The sequence below is a fragment of the Wyeomyia smithii genome, chromosome 3 (genome assembly GCF_029784165.1).
Source record: "Wyeomyia smithii strain HCP4-BCI-WySm-NY-G18 chromosome 3, ASM2978416v1, whole genome shotgun sequence".
NCBI lineage: Eukaryota > Metazoa > Arthropoda > Insecta > Diptera > Culicidae > Wyeomyia > Wyeomyia smithii.
Window position 1 is genome coordinate 128113486 of NC_073696.1, and position 20418 is coordinate 128133903.

Below are 20418 nucleotides of genomic sequence, written 5' to 3' on the forward strand. Positions count from 1 at the left end.
TCGCCAATTGTAAACTTTCAGTTAAATCAGAAATAATTTGTCTGGATCGATTTGCGAGGCAGCGTGGGATGTTTCATTAACAATCATAATAAATTTTTTTGTACCATTTGTTTCGCAGAGATCACTTTAGGATTATTTTAAAAGATTGATATATGTGACAATGTTTTGTGCGCTTACTTAGTGAGCAAAAAATACTGTCCTTCGAGTTAAAATCTAGTCACGACAGCATTGAAAGCTGTGGCGATGTTTTCTAAACTGCAAGCTAAAAGTAAGACCTTTTTGCCAAGGTTTAAACATAGCTGCAAAAAATTTGCAAAACGTGATTACCATGTCCTTCCTATGAGCATACAGTATACGGTTTTAGAAAAAGAAAAGAGTCTTAACTAGCTATGACCGAATAGATGCTCATCTCTCGACAATATGGATCACTAAATCTCAACTGCACGAAAATGTCAATTGTGCCAAGATTGTTTCACACTTGTTTTTTCCCATTTGTATTTTTACGTTGATTCGCAAGTCTACTCCGCGCCCTTCACAGACACTGCGCGATGCTTCGGTACATCAGAGATGAAGTGCTCTCACAATCTTCCATCATACCTATGTTCAAGATCGGAGTGCCACAAGTGGCTGGGGGTTTCATCGAAACTCAACCCGAGCGAGTCGCAACGAAGTTAGCTGATGGCAACGGCCGACCAGTCGAACTTGGCCCGATCTCGCTTCAGTAAAGGAAAACTGATTATGTAATAACAAATAACAGCCGGTGCCATTTTATTATGTTGGAATGTTCAATATTATTTGTTGTCTCTTGCAGCCTGTATGATGCAATATGAAGAAAAACTATAATTAAAAGTTGAGTATTTCAAATCTCTGAGCTATATGAAGTAAACTTATGTCTGCTTTTACCAGGGTTGTCACTAGGATTCAACCAAAGTCTAGCAGGAAAACCATGCTATAATCTGATAATCTGGGTTGTTTTTTGTGACAAAAGGCAACTTTGTCATTTAATTTTCAATGACAGTTGCAGAATTTTATACGTGGTGATCTTTTTTCGCAACGAAAACTTGGTAGAAATCTGACTCATTGTCTGAAAAACAGCAACCTTGTCTGTGATGATTTCAAAACACAATAATCAAGTTATTCACATAGCGCTCATATGTAAAAATCCAACCATAAACTAAATATCCTTTATTACATGTTGAAGCCGTTGAGTATTTTACCGTTGGGTACTTGTAAACAAGCGTAAATTCTAAATATTGCAAAAAATTTTCACGTGAAACTCCACACTCACACTTTCCACGAATTTTACGAATGTTCAATGAAAACTTCAGCTAAACTTCTTCTGAAGCTAGCGAAAATTTCAATTTAGTTCATTATTTCGACTTAACTAAAACAAAAAAAACTTAGCATTACGGAATGCTCCCAGTATTAATAAATTAGTTTGAAAAAATTGAAGCTTGGTTCGTGTTACTTGCATAGCGACCATTTATGCAAAACATTTTTCGTTTCTTCATAATCATACTTTCGATTGTTGAAAATTGTTGGTTTAATCTTTATTATACACGCAATAATCTTGATAATACGACGATTTCTTGCGGGGCTATTTTCGGAGTCAAGTTCTTCGACTTATCGTTTCACTGTATTTCATTCAACTAAGAACGATTACTTTTTTACTCTTTTTGGACTACGTCGCATTGAGTGTTGAGTATCGGTTGTAGACTACTGTAAAAAATACTGTCTGACAGTAAAAAATATTGACGACTGTCGCTACTCTCGGAATATTTGTTTCTTTTAAATTCAGTAAAGTTTAAAGTCGAACATTTAACATAGATTTAGTGTTGAAAATAGTGTTTAGTCAAATGTAAATTAGGTATATGGAAATTATAACGTTCATTTTTTATTTGAAATTATTCAGCAACACATTGCACCAATTAAACTGCTTTTACCAATTGACCTATTCGAAATCAGTGTTGTGATAGTTTCGCGCTTCCACCACTAGTCATTCACAATAATGCTTTCATAAAGTGATGTTTCTGAAGTATTCGCGATCGATGAAGACGACGATTTTTTGCTTTAGCAGGGGCTTGGCCTGGCGTAGTAAAGCATAGCTATAGGATATACGGTAAATGTTGAAGATGAGTTTCATTCCAGTCGGTAGGTTTGATCGACTGGTCGTAAGAATTCCAATAGAAAAACCTGAGACGTGTCATATGGAATATTCAGAAGTCTAGAAGATTCTTTTTATGTGCTGTTGATTGTAACTCGCGCTTACCTTTCAATTCGATTCCAATGTCTTCATTGTTCGTGCAAACCGAAACCAAGTTCGAGACTCTGTTTGCTCCTTCTGCGTTGTCACATTCACGATTCTAATTTGTTTTGTGGGTGTGACAATTTTATGATTCTGTAATGTTGGCTTAGATGGGAATCAGTAGAGTCATTAGTGAGAATTGTGTCCATTATGCTCACCACATGGTGCATGATTGAGCCAACTAGATAACAACAGTGATGCTGGTTTGCCGTTTGGATCATTGTACTGATGTACAATATTATGTAACTACGTGGTTCTTGGAACTTTAGCTCACATACTGATTCCATAATTATCTACTAGCGCAATTTTACGTTCATTGTTACCAAGAGTGTTCTCTATAAGCTCAATTGGGTCGTACTACATAAACAACATAACTCAACCATAAACTCTATGCCAATAGATAATCTCCAAACGCAAACTCAATAAAAAAATTTTCACCACAATATTTCCACAATCGATTTAACGTTGCCTTGATTATGATTCGAAATCATGATTTGTGTAACCGGTCAGAGTTAAATTGGTAATGAACAGACATATCGTTAAAATAATGGTTTTACTGTTCCGCTTAAATTCGAGCGGACAACCAAACTGCAAGATTTTGTCCGATTTTATGCCTATGTCTACTGTTCGTTACACGTTTTCATAATTAAGCATTGACTGCATAGTTATCTATGTATGATCCTTCCCTAACTGTTCTACGGCTATCATTAGCGTTCAATCAATGGTCATTTCGAGTACAACATTCGAATTCGAATTGTTTATTATCCCTTCTGCAACGTAGCTCGTGTTGAGAGTGAGTGAGCGCGCTGAACCAATGTTTGTCTTATTCTGTTCTGCCACATAATAGTCATTGATTTAGGTTATTCTTTCTCACAACCTGCCTTTCTCTTCAATATTCTTGATTGAGTTTGATGAACTGAGTATTTTTTGTATGTATATGCGTTTTTGTAACCCTCTTCAATTTCACTTACTTTTTTTCAGAGATGGGTAATCTGAATTTTAAAATCTCAGTGTCAAATGGACGGTCTTGCTACTCCATAAGTCACTAATGATTTTTATTATGTATCAAAATATATAGGACAATTTTGCAATTAATGCCAAATGAATATCAAAGGCATAATGCATTTTAAATCAATCAACATTATCGAAGACGCGACGATTCTGTCTCATAGCTGAAGCAAAATTTTTATGTTTTGTCCGGTCCCTACCAAGAATGCGTTCCTCTCCCCTTGTGTACCCCCATGTATCTGTATATGTAAATGATACCCCCATGTATCTGTATAAGTATATTATACATCAGTTTATTTGTTTGAGTGTGTGGATATGTTTGTATATGCGAATGTGTGAGTATGTATATTGGTGCTTAGGGCCATCCAGACGAGACTCGAACCCCCGATTTCCCTGTCTACGACATGCTTTTTTTTTTTAAATTAAAGTACCAGGAAGATATATTCTTAATAGCCCAATACCGCATCACCCTTCGTTGCGTACCTCGTTCAACTACAAGCACTTGCGATACTCTTTTAACTGAGAGAATATCTCTTCACGCACAGAGATAGCAGCAACTTACTATTATATAAATGCTTGCGCGATCGTGATTCAGTCAGTCAGTGTCCTCCCGCCGAACACATATCACTTACTCACTTACTTTCCTGATGAAACATCCCTCAGGATTTCACCTGCGTCACAATGTTACGCCAACGTCCTCGGTCCATAGCAGCTTGTCTCCAGTTTCTTGAGACCCACACTTCCAAGATCTTACTCCACTTGATCTAACCATTTAGCTCGTTGTGCATCTCTACATCTTGTACCGGCCGGATTCGAGACGAACACCATTTTTGCGGGATTGTTGTCCGGCATTCTTACAACATGTCCCGCCCATCTAGCTTTTGCGATTTTCTGGATACTGGGTTCGCCGTAGAATTGCGCTAGCTCGTGGTTCATCCTTCGCCTCCAATGGGTTGCTTATATTTTATCGATATTTGATATTATCGATATTGCGACGAGCACATTTTATCGATATTTAATATTATCGATATTTGCTCGTCGCAATATCGATATTTTCGACCAATACTGGCGCGTTTGATATTATCGATATTTTGATATTGCGACTCGATATTGCTATCCGATATTCTCGGTTGCCATCAGGGGAGTGCTACCGTCAAAATTTTGCCTACCAAACAAAAATTCATATTCATTGAAAGTGCACATTATACTGAAAACAAACGTTAAGGCTTGGTTTCTCCATTTATTCGAAAATAGGTCAATAGCAATTAAAGGACGTTTACTCTATTTCAACTATTTTAAGGCAAACCAACTAAAAAGTAGGTACCAGAATTGTTGGTACAGCCGAAATTCGTTGGTTGGAACACAACTGCCACCCAACTAGCGAATCGTGTTCGTTAGTTGGATGAACTGACAACTGAGCAATTTTTTTAAAGGGGAGCGCCGATTGTTTGTTTTCTTACTGCTTTGGAAAATTTCCTAATTTCATTGCGGTAAAACTATGTCAAAGAAAATGAACTTTGCTCATCTGTCTTGCTGCTGTAGTAAATATTCTATGTATTTGGTCAATACTTTTTCATACAAAAACTCCAACGAGAAGCAAAATGATAGCACATCACTCTGCTTCTTAATAGCGCTGAGAAACAAACTTATTAGTGCTGAATGGATTAAGCGTAATAACTAAACATGTTTACAAATTTTTTACAACAATAAATAATATAATTTTATTTTAGTAATATTTTTTTTCACTTTTCGGACCCCTGAAATGCATTTGAATGACGTCGAATTCTGACATTAGAGTGCTTTTTAGTTGGGTGACAGCCCAACTAGCGAACACCCAACTAACGAACCTCCAACTAACGAACATCCAACGAGCGAATCATCACTGTACTAGCATCAATAAGTGGTAAATAGAAAATGTAAGCAGTTCGACAGAAATATGGTTGCCATATTTCCATTTTTATTAACAGCATGTATAGAGCGAATTTCCAGAAATTTGGGTGTGGCACTTCTCGGGGCAATAACCATCACATTAAACCGATCAAATGCGATGCCTTGGTGTTGCATTGGGATGGCAGAATCGATGAATTTCAGTAAAGAATCGGTGTTACATAAGCGATAACATGAATGTTCAGGTAGGATGCTTCACCCAACAAGCAATTTCGATGAATAACGGCTTATTAAGCTATAGTTCAGCTGAAATCTCCTGAATTATAGCTTATTAAGCTGTAAATCAACAAAATTGTTTGTTGGGCAGTAACTGCCTGGTGATTTCTCAATGGATCAGTGACGATTAGGAGACGCGGCTCACGAAACGTCGGTTTAATCTGATTGGAAAATGCACCTTGCGTAAAGCGATCAGCAATCAGCCCGCTGTCCTAACGGACGAGATGAAATAGCAAACACTTCGCCGGAATATTCAATACTAAGGTATGAAACATGCTGAACGCCAACGCGACCGATCGGGTGAGATTCTTGCCGTAGGTTAATGAACAACTCTACTCACGGCTGTTTATTAACCTTCGGCAAGAATCTCGCCCGATCGCTCACGTTAGCGTTCAGCTTGTTTCAGGCCTAACTGAAAGCCAAACAAAAAATAAATAAAGGAATATAACGATAAAATATCGATATCCGCCATTCATATTGATTTCCATATCGATGCTGCTTTTAATATTAATAAAACAAATATCGATATTCTATTTTCAATATCGACAACCCTAGCCTCCATACGCCATCCTCATAGACTCCGCCGAAGATAGTCCTAAGCACACGTTATTCGAAAACGGCCAGTGCTTGCAAGTTCTCCTCGAGCATTTTCCATGACTCGGGTTCGTAAAGGACTACTTGTCTTACAAGCGTCTTGTACATGGTGCACTTGGTACGGGGGCGAAGTCTACCAGACCTCAACGAATGACGATGACGGGAGAGCACTTTATAGGCTGCGTTGAGAATCGTGATCGCTCGATAGTTCTCACATTCCAACTTGTCACTCTTCTTGTATATTGGGTATATTACTCTCTCCTTCCACTCCTCCGGTAGCTGTCCTGTATCCCAGATCCTGACTATCAGCTGGTGCAGACAGAAAGCCAACCTATCCGAACCCAGTTTGATAAGCTCCACTGCGATGCCATCTTTTCCTGCTGATTTGTTATTCTTGAGCTGCTTGACGGCATCTTTAACTTCACCTATCGTAGGGGTCGGAATTTCTCCCTCATCCGCTGTGCTGACGAAGTCGTTCCTCCTGCCGTCTTGGTCCTCTGCCTCTGCGCCATTCAGGTGTTCATTGTAGTGCTGCTTCCACCAGTCGATCACCTCATGTTCATCCGTCAAGATTCTTCCATCCTTATCCCGGCCCATTTCGGCTCGCGGCACAAAGCCGGCGCGGGAAGCGTTCAGTTTCTTGTAGAATTTGCGTGTTTCTTGCGAACGATACAGCTGCTCCAATTTCTCACACTCCATCTCTTCCAGGCAGCGCTTTTTGTCCCTGAACAAATGGGTCTGCTGTCTTCGCTTCAGTTTATATCGCATCACGTTTCGACGGGTCCCTTGCTGCAGCATCAATGCCCGCGCTACATTCTTCTCGGCTAGAATCGTCCGAAACTCGTCGAACTAGCCGTTACGTCGATTCCTCTCGACGAACCCTATGGCACCTTCCGCTGCGCTGTTAATGGCTGCTTTTACATTACTCCAGGAGTCCTCTAGAGGGGCTTCAATGAGTTCACCCTCTTCCGGCAGTGCTGCCTCAAGGCTTTGCATGTAATCAGCAACGACTTCGGGGAATTTGAGTCGTTCCAGGTCATACGGTGGCGAGCGACGGTAGCGGATGTTATTGACAATCGAAAGTCTTTGGCGCATTTTGACCATCAGAGGATAGTGGTCAGAATCGACGTTTGCGCCACGGTAGGTTTGGACGTCGATAACATCCGAGAAGTGCCTTCCATCAATCAAAACGTGATCGATTTGTGATTCGGTCTGTTGTGGTGGTGGATCTCCAGGTGTATCGATCTGGGAGGGTATGCTGAAAGTACGTATGGCCATGTTCTTGGAGGCGGCGAAGTCAATTAGTCGAAGGCCATTTTCGTTCGTTAGCCGGTGAGCGCTGAGCTTCCCAATAACCGGTCTGAATTCCTCCTCCTGGCCTACCTGAGCGTTAAGATCTCCGATAACAATTTTGACTCATGTTTTGGGCACCTATCGTATGCACGCTCCAGCTGCGCGTAAAAGGCCACCTTATCGTCGTCGTTACTACCTAGATGAGGGCTGTGCACGTGATTTATGCTCACGTTGAAGAAACGGCCTCTAATCCTCAACTTGCACATTCTGTTGTCGATTGGCCACCACCCAATCACGCGCTTCTGCATTTCACTCATCACAATTAAAGCTGTGCTCAGCTCGTGTGTGTGTTGCCGCAGCTCTGATAGATGGTATACCCATCTTTGTACGTATGTACCGATACTCCCTTCCAGCATACCTCCTGCAGCGCTACAGTGTCGAACTTGCGGACCCTCAATAAGTCGGAAAGAATGCGGGTACTTCCCAAAAAATTAAGGGACTTGCAGTTCCATGATCCGAGTTTCCAATCGTTAGTCCGCTTTCGTTGCCTGGGTCTATGCCAATTGTTCTGGTCCGAACTTACATTGTTTGCTTCCTGTACTGATGATTTTTACGGCTGGCTTGTAAGGCCGTATCAGCACTGTTTAGAGTCTTACATTGACACCAGGACGTCGATCAGCCGCCCCTAACATGGAGAACAGAAGTTGTTTTGAACCGCACCATCTTGGTGAACAGACGCTCAGGTTGGCGAAGCATTTCCTCTACCGCCGGAATATGGTTAGCGCGCCAATGATCACGTCACACCTTCTCTGCCTGATAGACAACATTGGCTAGCTACGCCAACCAGCTGTGTCCATGTTTCAACTGGCAGTCTATTGTGATCATGCGACTCGTGGAGGCGTGAGATAGAAACTTGTGAGGACCGGAGCTAAATCGGAAAATCATGCTTTAATAGCCGGCTCGTGCCGTATCCAGAATTTTCCTCCACTCTCCTCGGTCCTGGGCTACTCGACACCCGCAGATTCGCCTCAACTTGATCAAGCTACCTAGCACGTTGGTCCCCTCAGTTTCTGATACCGGTGAAGTCCTTGAAGAGAACCGATTTCACCGCACTATCGTCAGGTACCCTCGCGACAAGTGTGACCCATCGCAGCCTTCCGATCTTCGTATGCTGCACATTGGGAGTCTCTCCAAGTGGTGCCTGCTGCTCGTGATACAGACGCCTGCACACACTTTCCGCTTTCGGGTTATTCTCCACAAAAGATTGTCCGCTACACGATTCGTTCAAATACGGCCAGTACATATATGTCCTTCGTGAGTAGCGTCTGATTAGGGTTTTGTACATCGTCAGTATTGTGCGGCGTCGTTTGCTCGTAGATCGAAGTGTCCTGCTAAAGCCAAAGTAGGCTCGATTTCCAGCTTAACTACGTCTCCTTTCTCGTGTTATTGACGGCGGTTTCCACAGATCCCAAGTGTAGGGGGCGCTCCGGGCTCTACCGGGAACTTGTGTTTTAACAAGGATAAAAAAAAAACACGTACAAAGTTTCCCGTACGCACGTACGTACGACCGTGCGGAATTGCCTTTAAAGGGAGATTAATTTTATTAAGTACAATTAACTTACCGCTAGTCTAACTTCTATCTCCTATCTCGCTTATTCTTAAGCCATTCTATGGCCATTTCATTCTGTTTGAGCGAAAGCTATAGTGACCAGTGAAATAATACTCTCGATCTTTGAACTCACCTAGGTCACTCGCGATACTGCTAACTGCCTCGCGCGAATGTACTTATTTCTTAATGTTTGTTCTAATTGCGCTTACGAGTGACTTTTTGCAGTTTTCGTCACCCAAGCCAAGTGGAAGACTTGGCTTCAAATTTAAGCAAGTTCTGACCTACTTTTATGGAACGGCTGATGGCCGTGTTCTAGCGGTCTCTGAAAGCCTCATGGAAAGAACCCGGTAGAAGACCGGCTTCTTTCCGGGTTCTAAATATGCCACCTAATGTGACGGAACCCTGTAGGCTAATATGAGGGGAATGATGGGGGCCGTTACACAAGTATACGAACTCACCTATCACTTCGAATTCACGTCCATGATCAACGTCCCTGGGAGGCGAATGTTGATTTCTCTCGAGACTTTCGCTTTTATATGATTGGTTTTCGACGCCATAGTTTCTAGACCAACTTTCCTAGCCTCCACCACATCTGTTCAACTGAAGAACCAAAAATGAGACAGAATCTCTTTATTTTAGGTATCGACATCTAGCGGTGGAGAGAATGCATTTTACACTCGAAATTTCATCACGCTTATATTCCATTCATTCAACAAAAGGACCGTATGAGCTCTCGCCGCTTTTTCGTCGAGAGAATCCTTTGTTCTCCCCGGTGCTGGTATAGCGAGGGTGCCTTTTCATGATAAACGTACAGTGCCACCCGCATACGTGCAACGGTTTTTATGTAGATATATTTTTAATGAATTTCATTGTTGCCCAAGTTGAAAACTGAATATCTTGACTAACGACAATTATTTTTTTATATTGTACCTAATGTCGTAGGCAGTGCTGGTACAGCGCGTCTGATATGCATTTCTAGCAATGTTAGGTAAAAAAACGGTACGAGAAAAAAATATTGTCGTTGGTCGAGAAATTCGGTTTCCAAGTACAACGGAAATATTCAAGTAAATCAACTAACAGGTTAAAATAGTTTCAACAGTCGTGAGGTGTACGATCCAAGAAAATTTGTTAGACAATGTTTGAATGGTTGAAAGATTTTTAGTTTAATTTGTTCTATTGACGTTGATTGTGAATTGTTACTGAATTTCCACTTCAAAGATCTCTTGAATGCGGTCCTGTGTGAAGTGCGGTCGGTCCTGTGAACATGATTTTGATAGATTCAACTATTCAAGATCACCTTTTTGCCTGGTTATTAAAGGAAAAAAAAAATAGTTTTTTTGGTTCATGTTCAGACTATTGGAGCGAACTGTTCGAACGATGCACTGTAAAATCAATGTAGGATGTAACAGCAAAAATTGAATGCGAAAGCTTGGGCACCAATTTGCTGCAGAGTTTTGTTCGAAGTTGCATATCTGTTCTGTGCCTCCACTTTTAGTCTGGCGAAGATTGCCTCCGCCATTGCAAAGTTTCTAGTAAAAATGTCGAGGTCGTCTGCAAAGCTTATGAGTTGACTACCTTTGCTCAGAATCGTGCCTCTCGTTTCGATGTCCGCTTATCGGATTACACCCTCAAGAGCAATGTTGAACAAAGTGCATGATAGTCCATCTCTTTGTCTCAAACCTCTGCGCACTTTGGAGGGATTCGAGGGATTCACACACATCACTTGATCCACGGTAGTTTGGATAAGTCGTGTCAGATTAGCAGACAAACCGTAGTCGTGCATTATTTTCCATAGGTGGTCTCGATCGACTGTATCATATGCTGCTTTGAAGTCCACGAAGACTAGATGTTGTACTTCCGGCATTTCTGAAGAATCTGCCAGAGAGTGAAGATAGTAGCTCGTGCTCATGTAAAACACGCTTGGTCCTAGGAATCCTTTTGCTCAAAGAGAGATCCCTGAATAACTTTATATAAATTCATTTCCATCCATTTTGTTTGGGAATTAGGCAATGAAAAAAAAACAATTCATAGCAAGATTAGTTATTACATTTGAATTTTCATTGAATTCAATGTTGTCACTCATCACTATTCGTCAATATTTTTCTACAGAATGGTTAATATAATAATCTGATCGTCATTACAAACTATATCAACTATATTTACCTATATTTAATACAGTTGGTATGAATCCACAATGGTAATTAACTTCAAAAAATTGTTACTTCTTTATTTAAATAAAACTACTGTATTTATTCTCTTCTATTGAGCGGTAATGGTGGATTTGTGACATCCATCTGAGATTAGCTCTGTAACATGAACAGTCCGAAACATATTATATCTCGCTTTAGTCCGAGTGCAGAGAAGTTCTCTGTAAAAAAATTAGAGATTCAACGCCTAATGTTCACATGTCTCATTAGGACGAGTGTACAAGGTCAGCAGTATGAACAGTTGGTCAAGCAGAAGCAGAACCAGTTAATCTAATTTCGAAATAATAATAAAGACAGCCTCTCGTCATGATCTTGCAAACGACCATCATCGAAATGCCTGTTCTTGGAAAAAAGATAAATGAAAAAGCAGTTAATGGTAGGTAATTACCTCAATCCATCAGAAATCTTCCGTTCTCTCGGACTTATCATGTATGGTAGTGTGAAATCGTTTCGAAGTATGCTAGGAAAGTTAGCATGCGCCAAACTGATCGGTACTTTTAGTCACAAGAAAAACATCGCTTGAAGCAAAACATCTCAAAAAAATTGAAAATTGGCTACAGGACTTATAATCAATATATGATTCAAAATAATAATGATTCAACGAATTATTTTGTTAGAACATCGTCGACATTTTTATAGAAGTATTTAGTAAAAACTAATGTGCTTCTACGTACAGCTATTTGAAGTTTCTTGCATTCTTCCGTGGTCGTCATTCGACAAGAAAATAATAGCATTTGTTATTCAACGCAAAATTTCCAGTTAACCGTCAGTGTACCGAACGATTTAAAAATTCGCACTTCTTACTGAATAAAAGTTCCAGCTGAGATTGGAACAGACGGCAGTTACTTTATTGGATCAAAATTGTACCACGATTCCAATATCTGTTGCATGTTGATTAATAACGAATATATCAATTCGTTTATCGCTGGCCGGCTATTATGCGACCTGCTGCTAGGGGCTCAAACACTAGCCAGTACGAGCATAACTTCACACTTTGTATTGTATGTGTATATACCGAGAAAACATTGAGCACCTGATCGCATTGCAATCAGGTGTGGCAAACCAACCTCTTTCATTGCACACACGATGTTAACCAAGCAATAAATTGGGTTCATCTGTTGGCTACCACCTTCAGTCATCCTTTGTGTACAGTCACTGACTACGGTCAAGGAATGATATATAAAAGTCTGAAATAGCACTAACTTCGACCGGCAAGTAATCATAAAATGAAAAAAAAAACACATGTTCGGAAAAAGTTGCAACATTTGTATAGCTAAAACACACCGTAGCTAAGTGAAATCTTATCTTCTATTGTCTATGAATCAAGAGAAGGTTGGAAAATTGATTTTCTAGATATCTGTCTCTGGGGTCGAGCTTCCGCCTTCTGTGCCATGATGTTCGATGCTAACGGCTAGTTTTACCGCGTTACGAAAGAGGACTACGCCGTGGAATAGCGGTAAACGCGCGCCGGTTTCTTGTGCAGTTTTTGTTTCGCCGCTTTCCTACCAGGCGAAACATTGCTATGTTGTTTTCAGTGCCTACAAATGAAGATGACCGATCATGCTTTTCCTCATACCAATGACTTTAGGCTGGTAAAACGTGTCCTGGGGTCGCAGCTTTTGGTTTCTACCAGAATTAAATGATAACAAATTATAGGTATCAAACTTGTATCGATGTACTTTGCATATGCACTTCAAGATCTGTTTGGATTTTATTTTTGGCCGCTGCCGGAATTCTGTCCTACACACTGATATATTTTTCCTATAGTTAAACGGCAAACGGGTTTCCTAAGCGCAACCGGGCGTGATCAAGCTCAGCTACTTTTCAAATCTCTCCATGTGTCTCATATCTTACTGTTTTTTATTATTCTGACGGGAGCGGTCACTCTCTGATGACAGGTTTAGCCACATTTTACTATAACGGCCACCACAGCAGCCCAATCTCTACAGGGAATACGTTTACTTCGTGCCTTCGTGATGATATTAGTCGAAAAGATGTTTAGTCATTGATAACTGAAAATACCGTTGATTTCCATGATAGCCAGAGACGTTCAGTTAATGAAGGTTTTTTAATGTGCTGCCAACACATGTTGTGGAATTCACTTTTTGACACTTACCTTCGGTAAAATATCCGTAGCATTACATTTAGAAACTCACCCGCGAATTCACGATGAACACACAGAAGTCAAAAGTAAAAGTAAAAAATGTTGATAACATTTTAAATGATCACCAACGACAGAGCACTGATGAAATTATTAGCTACAGTTACTATACTACTATGTCGAATGTCGAACTCGGAAAAATAATCAACATCAGCATAATTATTTCGACCACGTGGCCGTCGATGTTTCTCATAGGAAATAAGGTGTCTAGTATCAGCATTTTCCTCCGGTGCAGGAATGCCGAAAAATGTACTATTTTAGATTATGCAATGTTTGTCTGTCTGTGGGAATGGAATTGCATGACTCTGCCTGGTTCTGGGGAATAGGCAGCTGAACGATTGAACTGAAGTTTTGCATGGGTACTCTCCTACGCCGAGTGAAAATCATAAAATCATAGTTTTTATTTCTCTTAGTTTGAATAAGCATCATATGTAAATAAATCAGATCTTTAAAAACAAAAATACTATCTACAACTTTGCTGAAGACATCACATAAATTTAACTTTTTTTTGGATCGAATGAAAAATAAAATTATTCGAGTATTTTAACTTGTTTGTATGTGTTTCTTTATTATTGAATAACCATCAATGTTTTGCTTACCTTTTGTAGTTTTCATAGAAAAAATTAAATTTAAAAAAGTAATGTTTTCAAATATTTTTTTTTTCATTTTTTTGTTGTTTACAACTTTGCCTAAGAAGTTAATATATGCAAACATCAATCTCTTTCTTTACAGAAACCTTTTTCACAAATCAGTCGTAATTTAAAAAAAAAACTGCGAATGGTCGATTAAAATGGTTGACCTTAAATAAAAATTAAATCGCTCAACATTTACATTTAAATCATGCATCATTTGCATTTAAATCTTCTCATGCATCTTTGACATATCTTGTGTAAAAAAAAATGATTCTATTAAATAACGGTGATTTTTTTCGTGTATTAAAAAAGCGATATTTCAATTTTTCAAAGAGCACGATGATATCAATTTCAAAATAAATATGACTGCATATCCTTAATAATGTAAATTAAAATTTTAAAATACAAAAATAACAATTTTTACAATTTTTTCCGGTGTTCCTTTTTTTCAGGCATATTATGTCTATGAATTGCAGGGGAAAAAACAAAGAGGTTTTGAACGAAAAATGAGTTAATTTGCAACAACGAGAGGAGTCCCACAGAAGGAGGGGGGAAGGGGTTATTGTAATCGACACCAAAATTGGTATTTTTTCAAAACTGTTGAATTTATCTCAGCAGTGCACACCGCGGTGTGATTCTGTGTGTTTCCAGTAGAGTGATTCACCACTCTTGTTCTACTCAGCTGTGGTGTAAGCAGAAAGCGTATTATTTTTCTGCGAGCGGCAGAAGTACAAAGTAGAATGAAGAAGTTTGGTGCAAACTATTGCTATACGCAGCGCTTATACTAGGTAAGAAGGGAACGGTGAATATTATCTCAGCTCTTTCCACATTTTTTAGAGAATAACAAGCCTGCCTTCCGGAGTCCCATGGCACGCAAGCTACGCGCAGTAACAAACTTTTGAATGAGTGAGAGTTACTGGAATGGTCTTATGTTTTGACATGGGTAATTGTACGCCGAACTTTCCCGCACAAGAATTTTTATTTCCATTGTATTTCCATCAAAGAGACCAAGAGACAAGGCAGGTTTCATACTTTATAATATTTTTGAGTTTTACTTGATATATAACATCAAACGATGAAAAAATCAAGCTTAAGCATTTAATTTATGTGTGCTTCATATTTAAAAAAAAAACACATTTTATGCATTAAGTTGAAAATTGGAGTTGTCGACTAGCGACATTCGATTTTACTCTCATATCGTACATTATACTTAACGTCGGAAGTAGTGCGCTGTATAGCGCATCTGATTTGCTATACAGCGCATTACTTCCGACGTTAGGTATAATGTACGGTATGAGAGAAAAATCGAATGTCGCTAGTCGACAACTCCAGTTTTCAACTTAATGCATAATATATTCTGGAAAAAGTTATGTTCTATTTAAAGGATCCTCATGAGCACCGAGTCATGGATTTGATTCCAAGCAAGTAACCAACTTAAATCCAGCGTGTTCTATCAGCATCGAATTGTCGATGTTGTCATACTTAAATCTTGATCTTGAACTCAATTCAACAATTTTTAAAGTGGCTAGGCACGATGAACCAATTAGTATGATAAGGTTATAATAATCATCAACAAAATCTCAGTCACAATGTTTTCTTGAAAAATCACAATGACTTTAATTCGCTTAAACAGCTTAACTTGGATAAACTGAGTTTGTTATTCAAAATATATCCAGCGATTCTAACAAAATTCATTATTCAAACATATTACAAGAATATATTTCAGATTTAGGAAAAATAAAAACAGTCTTTAGAAAGCATCCTATCTTTAGAAAGCATCCTATTCAATCATAAACAATATTGTAGATTTCATTATTAGCAAAACTGAAATAAAATAAAAACAGATACTGGTTGTAATCACTAAACAAACGATTAAGTTCCAGAGACAAACTGTCTGAAAACTTAAAACGCGTTTTTCTGAAATCAAGAAACAATGAACACAAACTTTACTCAAAATTTGCATGACGCATTTAAAGTTTAACCTACTTCTAAATGCCCACAACGTCCCTCAAACAATTCGAATTATTTTCCATAGCCATAATCGTACTTTCATCTTATGGTTTAACCATTTCGTTTAGTAGTTGTAACGTTCCTGATGCCTGTGCAAAAAAGCTGTAGTTCCTGTAAAACACATGCATATGTTTGGTGAACTGATTATTTTGCTAGAATAACATCCCATGAATCGGGTTCGAGAAAGAGATCACGTCACAGTTTCTGCCATCATCAGTGGACACACTGACCCGATCATGATAGAATTCCGTCATCTGATGATCGGAGTATATGTTGGACATAACATGTTGGAAACAAAACTCAGCAAATATTATTCTGTGGCCGTTGCACTGACCTACAACACAGGGTGACCATATAATGTCAACTAATGAAGTTTTTTGTTTCAAACTTTATTAACTGTACTAAAATTGCATGAAGTTAGTTCATTGTGTATTAAATTGTTTGACGTTCTCATACCTACTAGTTCGTTTGAGAAGCTTCAATCATTAAAATCAAAACTAGCAATTGTTTAGGTATACTCAACATAGCCACCCTACGGCACATGAATTGACGATGCGCACTTCCCGGTTCTCCGGTAGCATTCCCAGCAGCGGTCAGTAGTCGGTTCAGCTGTCCATCCGTGTTTAAGATCGCGTAAATTTATCGCCGGCGGAGATTTGTTTGTCTTCTCCCCTTCAAACGCGCTTGAATGTTTCTGCTAGTTGCAGAATCAATGGCCGAGAGAAATTGGCTACCCGACGCCTCGTCTCTCGCAAAGAATCCCCAATCGTGAAGAAGCCCAGTTCAAGCCCGTTGCAGCCTTAGCGAGATTGCCCGCGGGCCTTTTCAGTACCGTTCAGGGTGCAGTAGCCACTTCAGAATCGAGCAAAAACGCGGTGCAGTCGCTGTCAGTGTTCAGCTGGTAGCCAAGTGCAACGAAGCCACAAAAGCAACTGCGGCGAAAATGGCAATTTGCATAAATTGGTGTGTCATTTGCTTCGATCGACAGAGTCTCGCCTTCCGGCCTACCATCGACTCTACCAACAAGTCGGACAGACACATATCTAACCACCAGCTAAAGATATTTAGCTTGACTTGTTCCAGAGACAATAGCCGGCTAATAACGGGAAACTCGTTGTATGCATACCGGGTGATTGATAAATTATGGTATGGACATTGAAGTTTAGCCTTTAGGGAAAAGTGCCAGCTTTTGCTAGTGTCAAATCTGTACCTTAACAAGTGATAGATATCTTACCAATTAAAAATCATGGAATGAAAATGATTTGAAAAAAGAAAGTCCAATGTTATAATAATACTTGTATAGAAACAGGTTGATGGTATGATTAACATTGTCCGATAATTTGCCGAGAGAATTGACATTGGGAAATCAAAAGCAAACTGTTTGGACGAGAGAATTAAAATTTTGGAATATTGTTGTTTTGTTTATTAAGAACGATTCATAAACGTGCTATTGTCATCTGCTACGTTACATTGTAGAATTCCACATTAAATGCCATAAATTGTTACGAAAATATTCGAATACGTAAGAAACAAGAAAATTTTGTTGTAAATTGGTTACGTCCGTTCCAATGAACTAGTTTCTTTTATTCACTTCGTGGCTTAAAAACATTGAACGCTTTATTTTTCGCACTCTTTTTGACGGCTAAATTCAAGCAATAAGATACAGCTTATGCAAACCCGAGTAGGCGTTAAACTTTATAGGGTTCCAGTACCTATCTTTGGTCTCGAAATATGATGCTGGTCTAATCAGCCAGTTGTCGTATACTTGAATCCCGGCTCGGAAAAGACTAATGAGTATGTGTGTCCAATCACAAATGGTGACTTCTCAACACTGTTAGAAATTTGTAATTTTAATTATTAGGATTTGCGAAAAGCAATCGCAATTAGAATTTATCATTCGTAGGGATTTAAACCTGCTTGTCAAAAAGGGAAAATAAACTTATAACTAACTTAAATGCTAACTTATTGGCTATAAAGAGAGCTCATCGTAGCAATTGAGGATTGCAACGATTTTTGTCGAAAATTGTAAAGCTTAACTAATTATTTGCTGAAACGGTCTTTTATTATATATAGTGTCAGAATGAAGTGGTAAAAACCCATATACCAAATTGCATTTTTCAAAATTTGTATTATCATGTTTCTATTCATTCGATTTTGTTTTCAATCAGCATTGTCGAAACATAGTACAACAGTTAAAAAAAGAAAGCTTCTTTGAACTACGAATTCTTACAACTGTGTGTGCTATGGTCTCTATACTTTTTAATCTGTAATTGTATTTGTATTTGTATGTTTCGTGCGTACCAAAACATTGGCAGTCCAAAATTGTCTGAAATTCCGTAATACTCCAATTATGCAGTACACATAAAAAAATTTTCAAAAATTTCGTTCTTCCTAACGTTTCATACAATAAAAAACCCGGTTCAACTGATACACTTCATCCGACTTATCTAAATCACCGATCTACTTTATTCATCACGATAATTTTGAGCTTCAGACTAATTCCCAGATTGCCCAGTACCCTTTTTCTTCTCTGTATTATTAAGCCATAAAATATGCTAGAAAATGGAAAATATGCCTCTGCCACTGTTGATAGTGGTCGGCAACCGACGGTCTATGTTGTGTTATTTGAATGTGCCTGTGAAGCGCAGCAGACGGTTTATGAATACGGTTAACTTTTGTTATTACTGGTTTACACAATGAACGTTGAGACGCGCCGCTTCAATAATAGAATTTTCTCATACGTTGGGGTTGGGCTGATTAACATAAGCCTTAACTCGTCCAGTACTGCCCAGTGGAAATCATGTGATTTGTATATGTGTGTTTATAACTCTTTCCACTATCGCTTGTTGATAAAAAGGGAAATGACACTCAGCACGCTGTGAAAAAAAATTACCCTAGATGCTATCTTAACTACACCTTATTATTACTCGAGAACTGCCTGTTTCACTTGATAACTACCATTTATCAAATCAAATCAACCAGTGATACCTCAAAGAAAAGAATATTTCAGCGGCCGAATTCCGAGAACACGTTTCTTTGAAGAGAAAAAATTTTCTTCATTGAAAGTTTATGAAGAATTTTTCTTCTCTCCGAAGAAATGTGTGCTCGGAATTCGGCCGCAGATCCCATTTTATTGTGTATACATACTAGGTATTATTATTTTGATAATTTTTTAGGGTGTTAGTGACAGTTTTTATATTTCATCACAGTTATTAAAAATGTTTTCTTTTATATTCTCTACACAAGAAGTATAAAAAATAGAGTATTATTAAATAAATGATTATTAAATATGACAGTTTTAACACAAGTATATATGAAAGACCCTTGCGAATATGAAAATATTTATATTGTTTTTTTACAGTTGAAAAGGAAGATCGAAATTGTGCACACCGTTGTTAGTTGTTAGCGGCATGCCACCATGCAAAATATTAATTAGGTTGAATTGTTTTTTTTATCGAAAAATTTTTTTTTCTTGTATCCAAATATATCTTCAAATAATTGCAACATATTATTACTGTGAGTCGCATTTCCAACATAAAAAAAAAATAAAAAAAAATACAAAATATTTTGATGAAGAAACTTCCTCAGGTATTAAACATACAATAAAAAAAGGTCTCACGTTAGCGAAAATTTACTCAAACAGCAAGTGAAGTAAAAATGACTTTAAACACTCGCCGGAACATATACAAAAATGCTCAATGTTAGTGGCAAACGTCGCAGTTAAAAAAGAAGAAACTTTTTTTAACTCTCGCCAGCTGAACCGGACAATTATTAGACTGTATCACCCTTACACTGAGCTCATTATTCGTACCTCTGCTATTGGTGTCGTTTTTATTTTTTGGGAACCCACCAGCATTTTAACAATTATCATATTTACGAATTAACACTATTCAGAAAAATTACTGTCTTAATAAACCTCTTTTCTTCAATACCAAATAAGGACTTTTTGTCGTAACCTCATTTTTGCGAAAAGCATGATTTCTATCCCACTTACAAGGGCTGTCGAATTTCTTTTTCGATACGTTCTGCTAGTTTTACCAGAGCTTGCTTCTCTCATGCGATGACCAATCTTGCGAAGCCTAAAATTACCCCGGCTATGCAAATGTGCGATCGCAAAATAACCTTGTTTACGAGTGTCATAATTAATTTCGACTGTTTTATTCTACCTTTCTTTCAGCGATGGCAGCGAAGGTGGTTTGTCCTGTACGACGATGGGGAGCTCACTTACTCGGTGGATGAGCATGTAAGTAAATTAAGTGTCGAAGAAAATTTAATCGACTGTCACATGAAAAATTTATTTTGGCTCCATTGCATTAACCGTAATTAATTTGAATCGTAACCAACAATCAGGATAAAAACATTTCACAGTATGAAGATTTTTATACGATCCAAATTTTGTAGATGTCTAGACCTTCAAGAACAAACTGAACGTCTAG

General features: G+C 38.5%; 2 protein-coding genes across 7 annotated transcripts in view; one reads left to right on the plus strand and one right to left on the minus strand.

Moving 5' to 3' along the window:
• Positions 1–20418, plus strand: part of LOC129731486 (protein outspread) — a 272875-nt gene that overhangs the window by 197019 nt on the left and 55438 nt on the right. For all 5 annotated transcript variants that reach the window (XM_055691541.1, XM_055691540.1, XM_055691542.1 and 2 more), the window contains one exon: positions 20160–20225. In XM_055691541.1, coding sequence (XP_055547516.1) covers positions 20160–20225 — 66 coding nt within the window. The remainder of the gene's footprint in view (positions 1–20159; positions 20226–20418) is intronic.
• The window catches only part of LOC129731488 (CLIP domain-containing serine protease B4-like), a 57460-nt gene that overhangs the window by 12864 nt on the left and 24178 nt on the right, over positions 1–20418 (minus strand). The window lies entirely within an intron of this gene.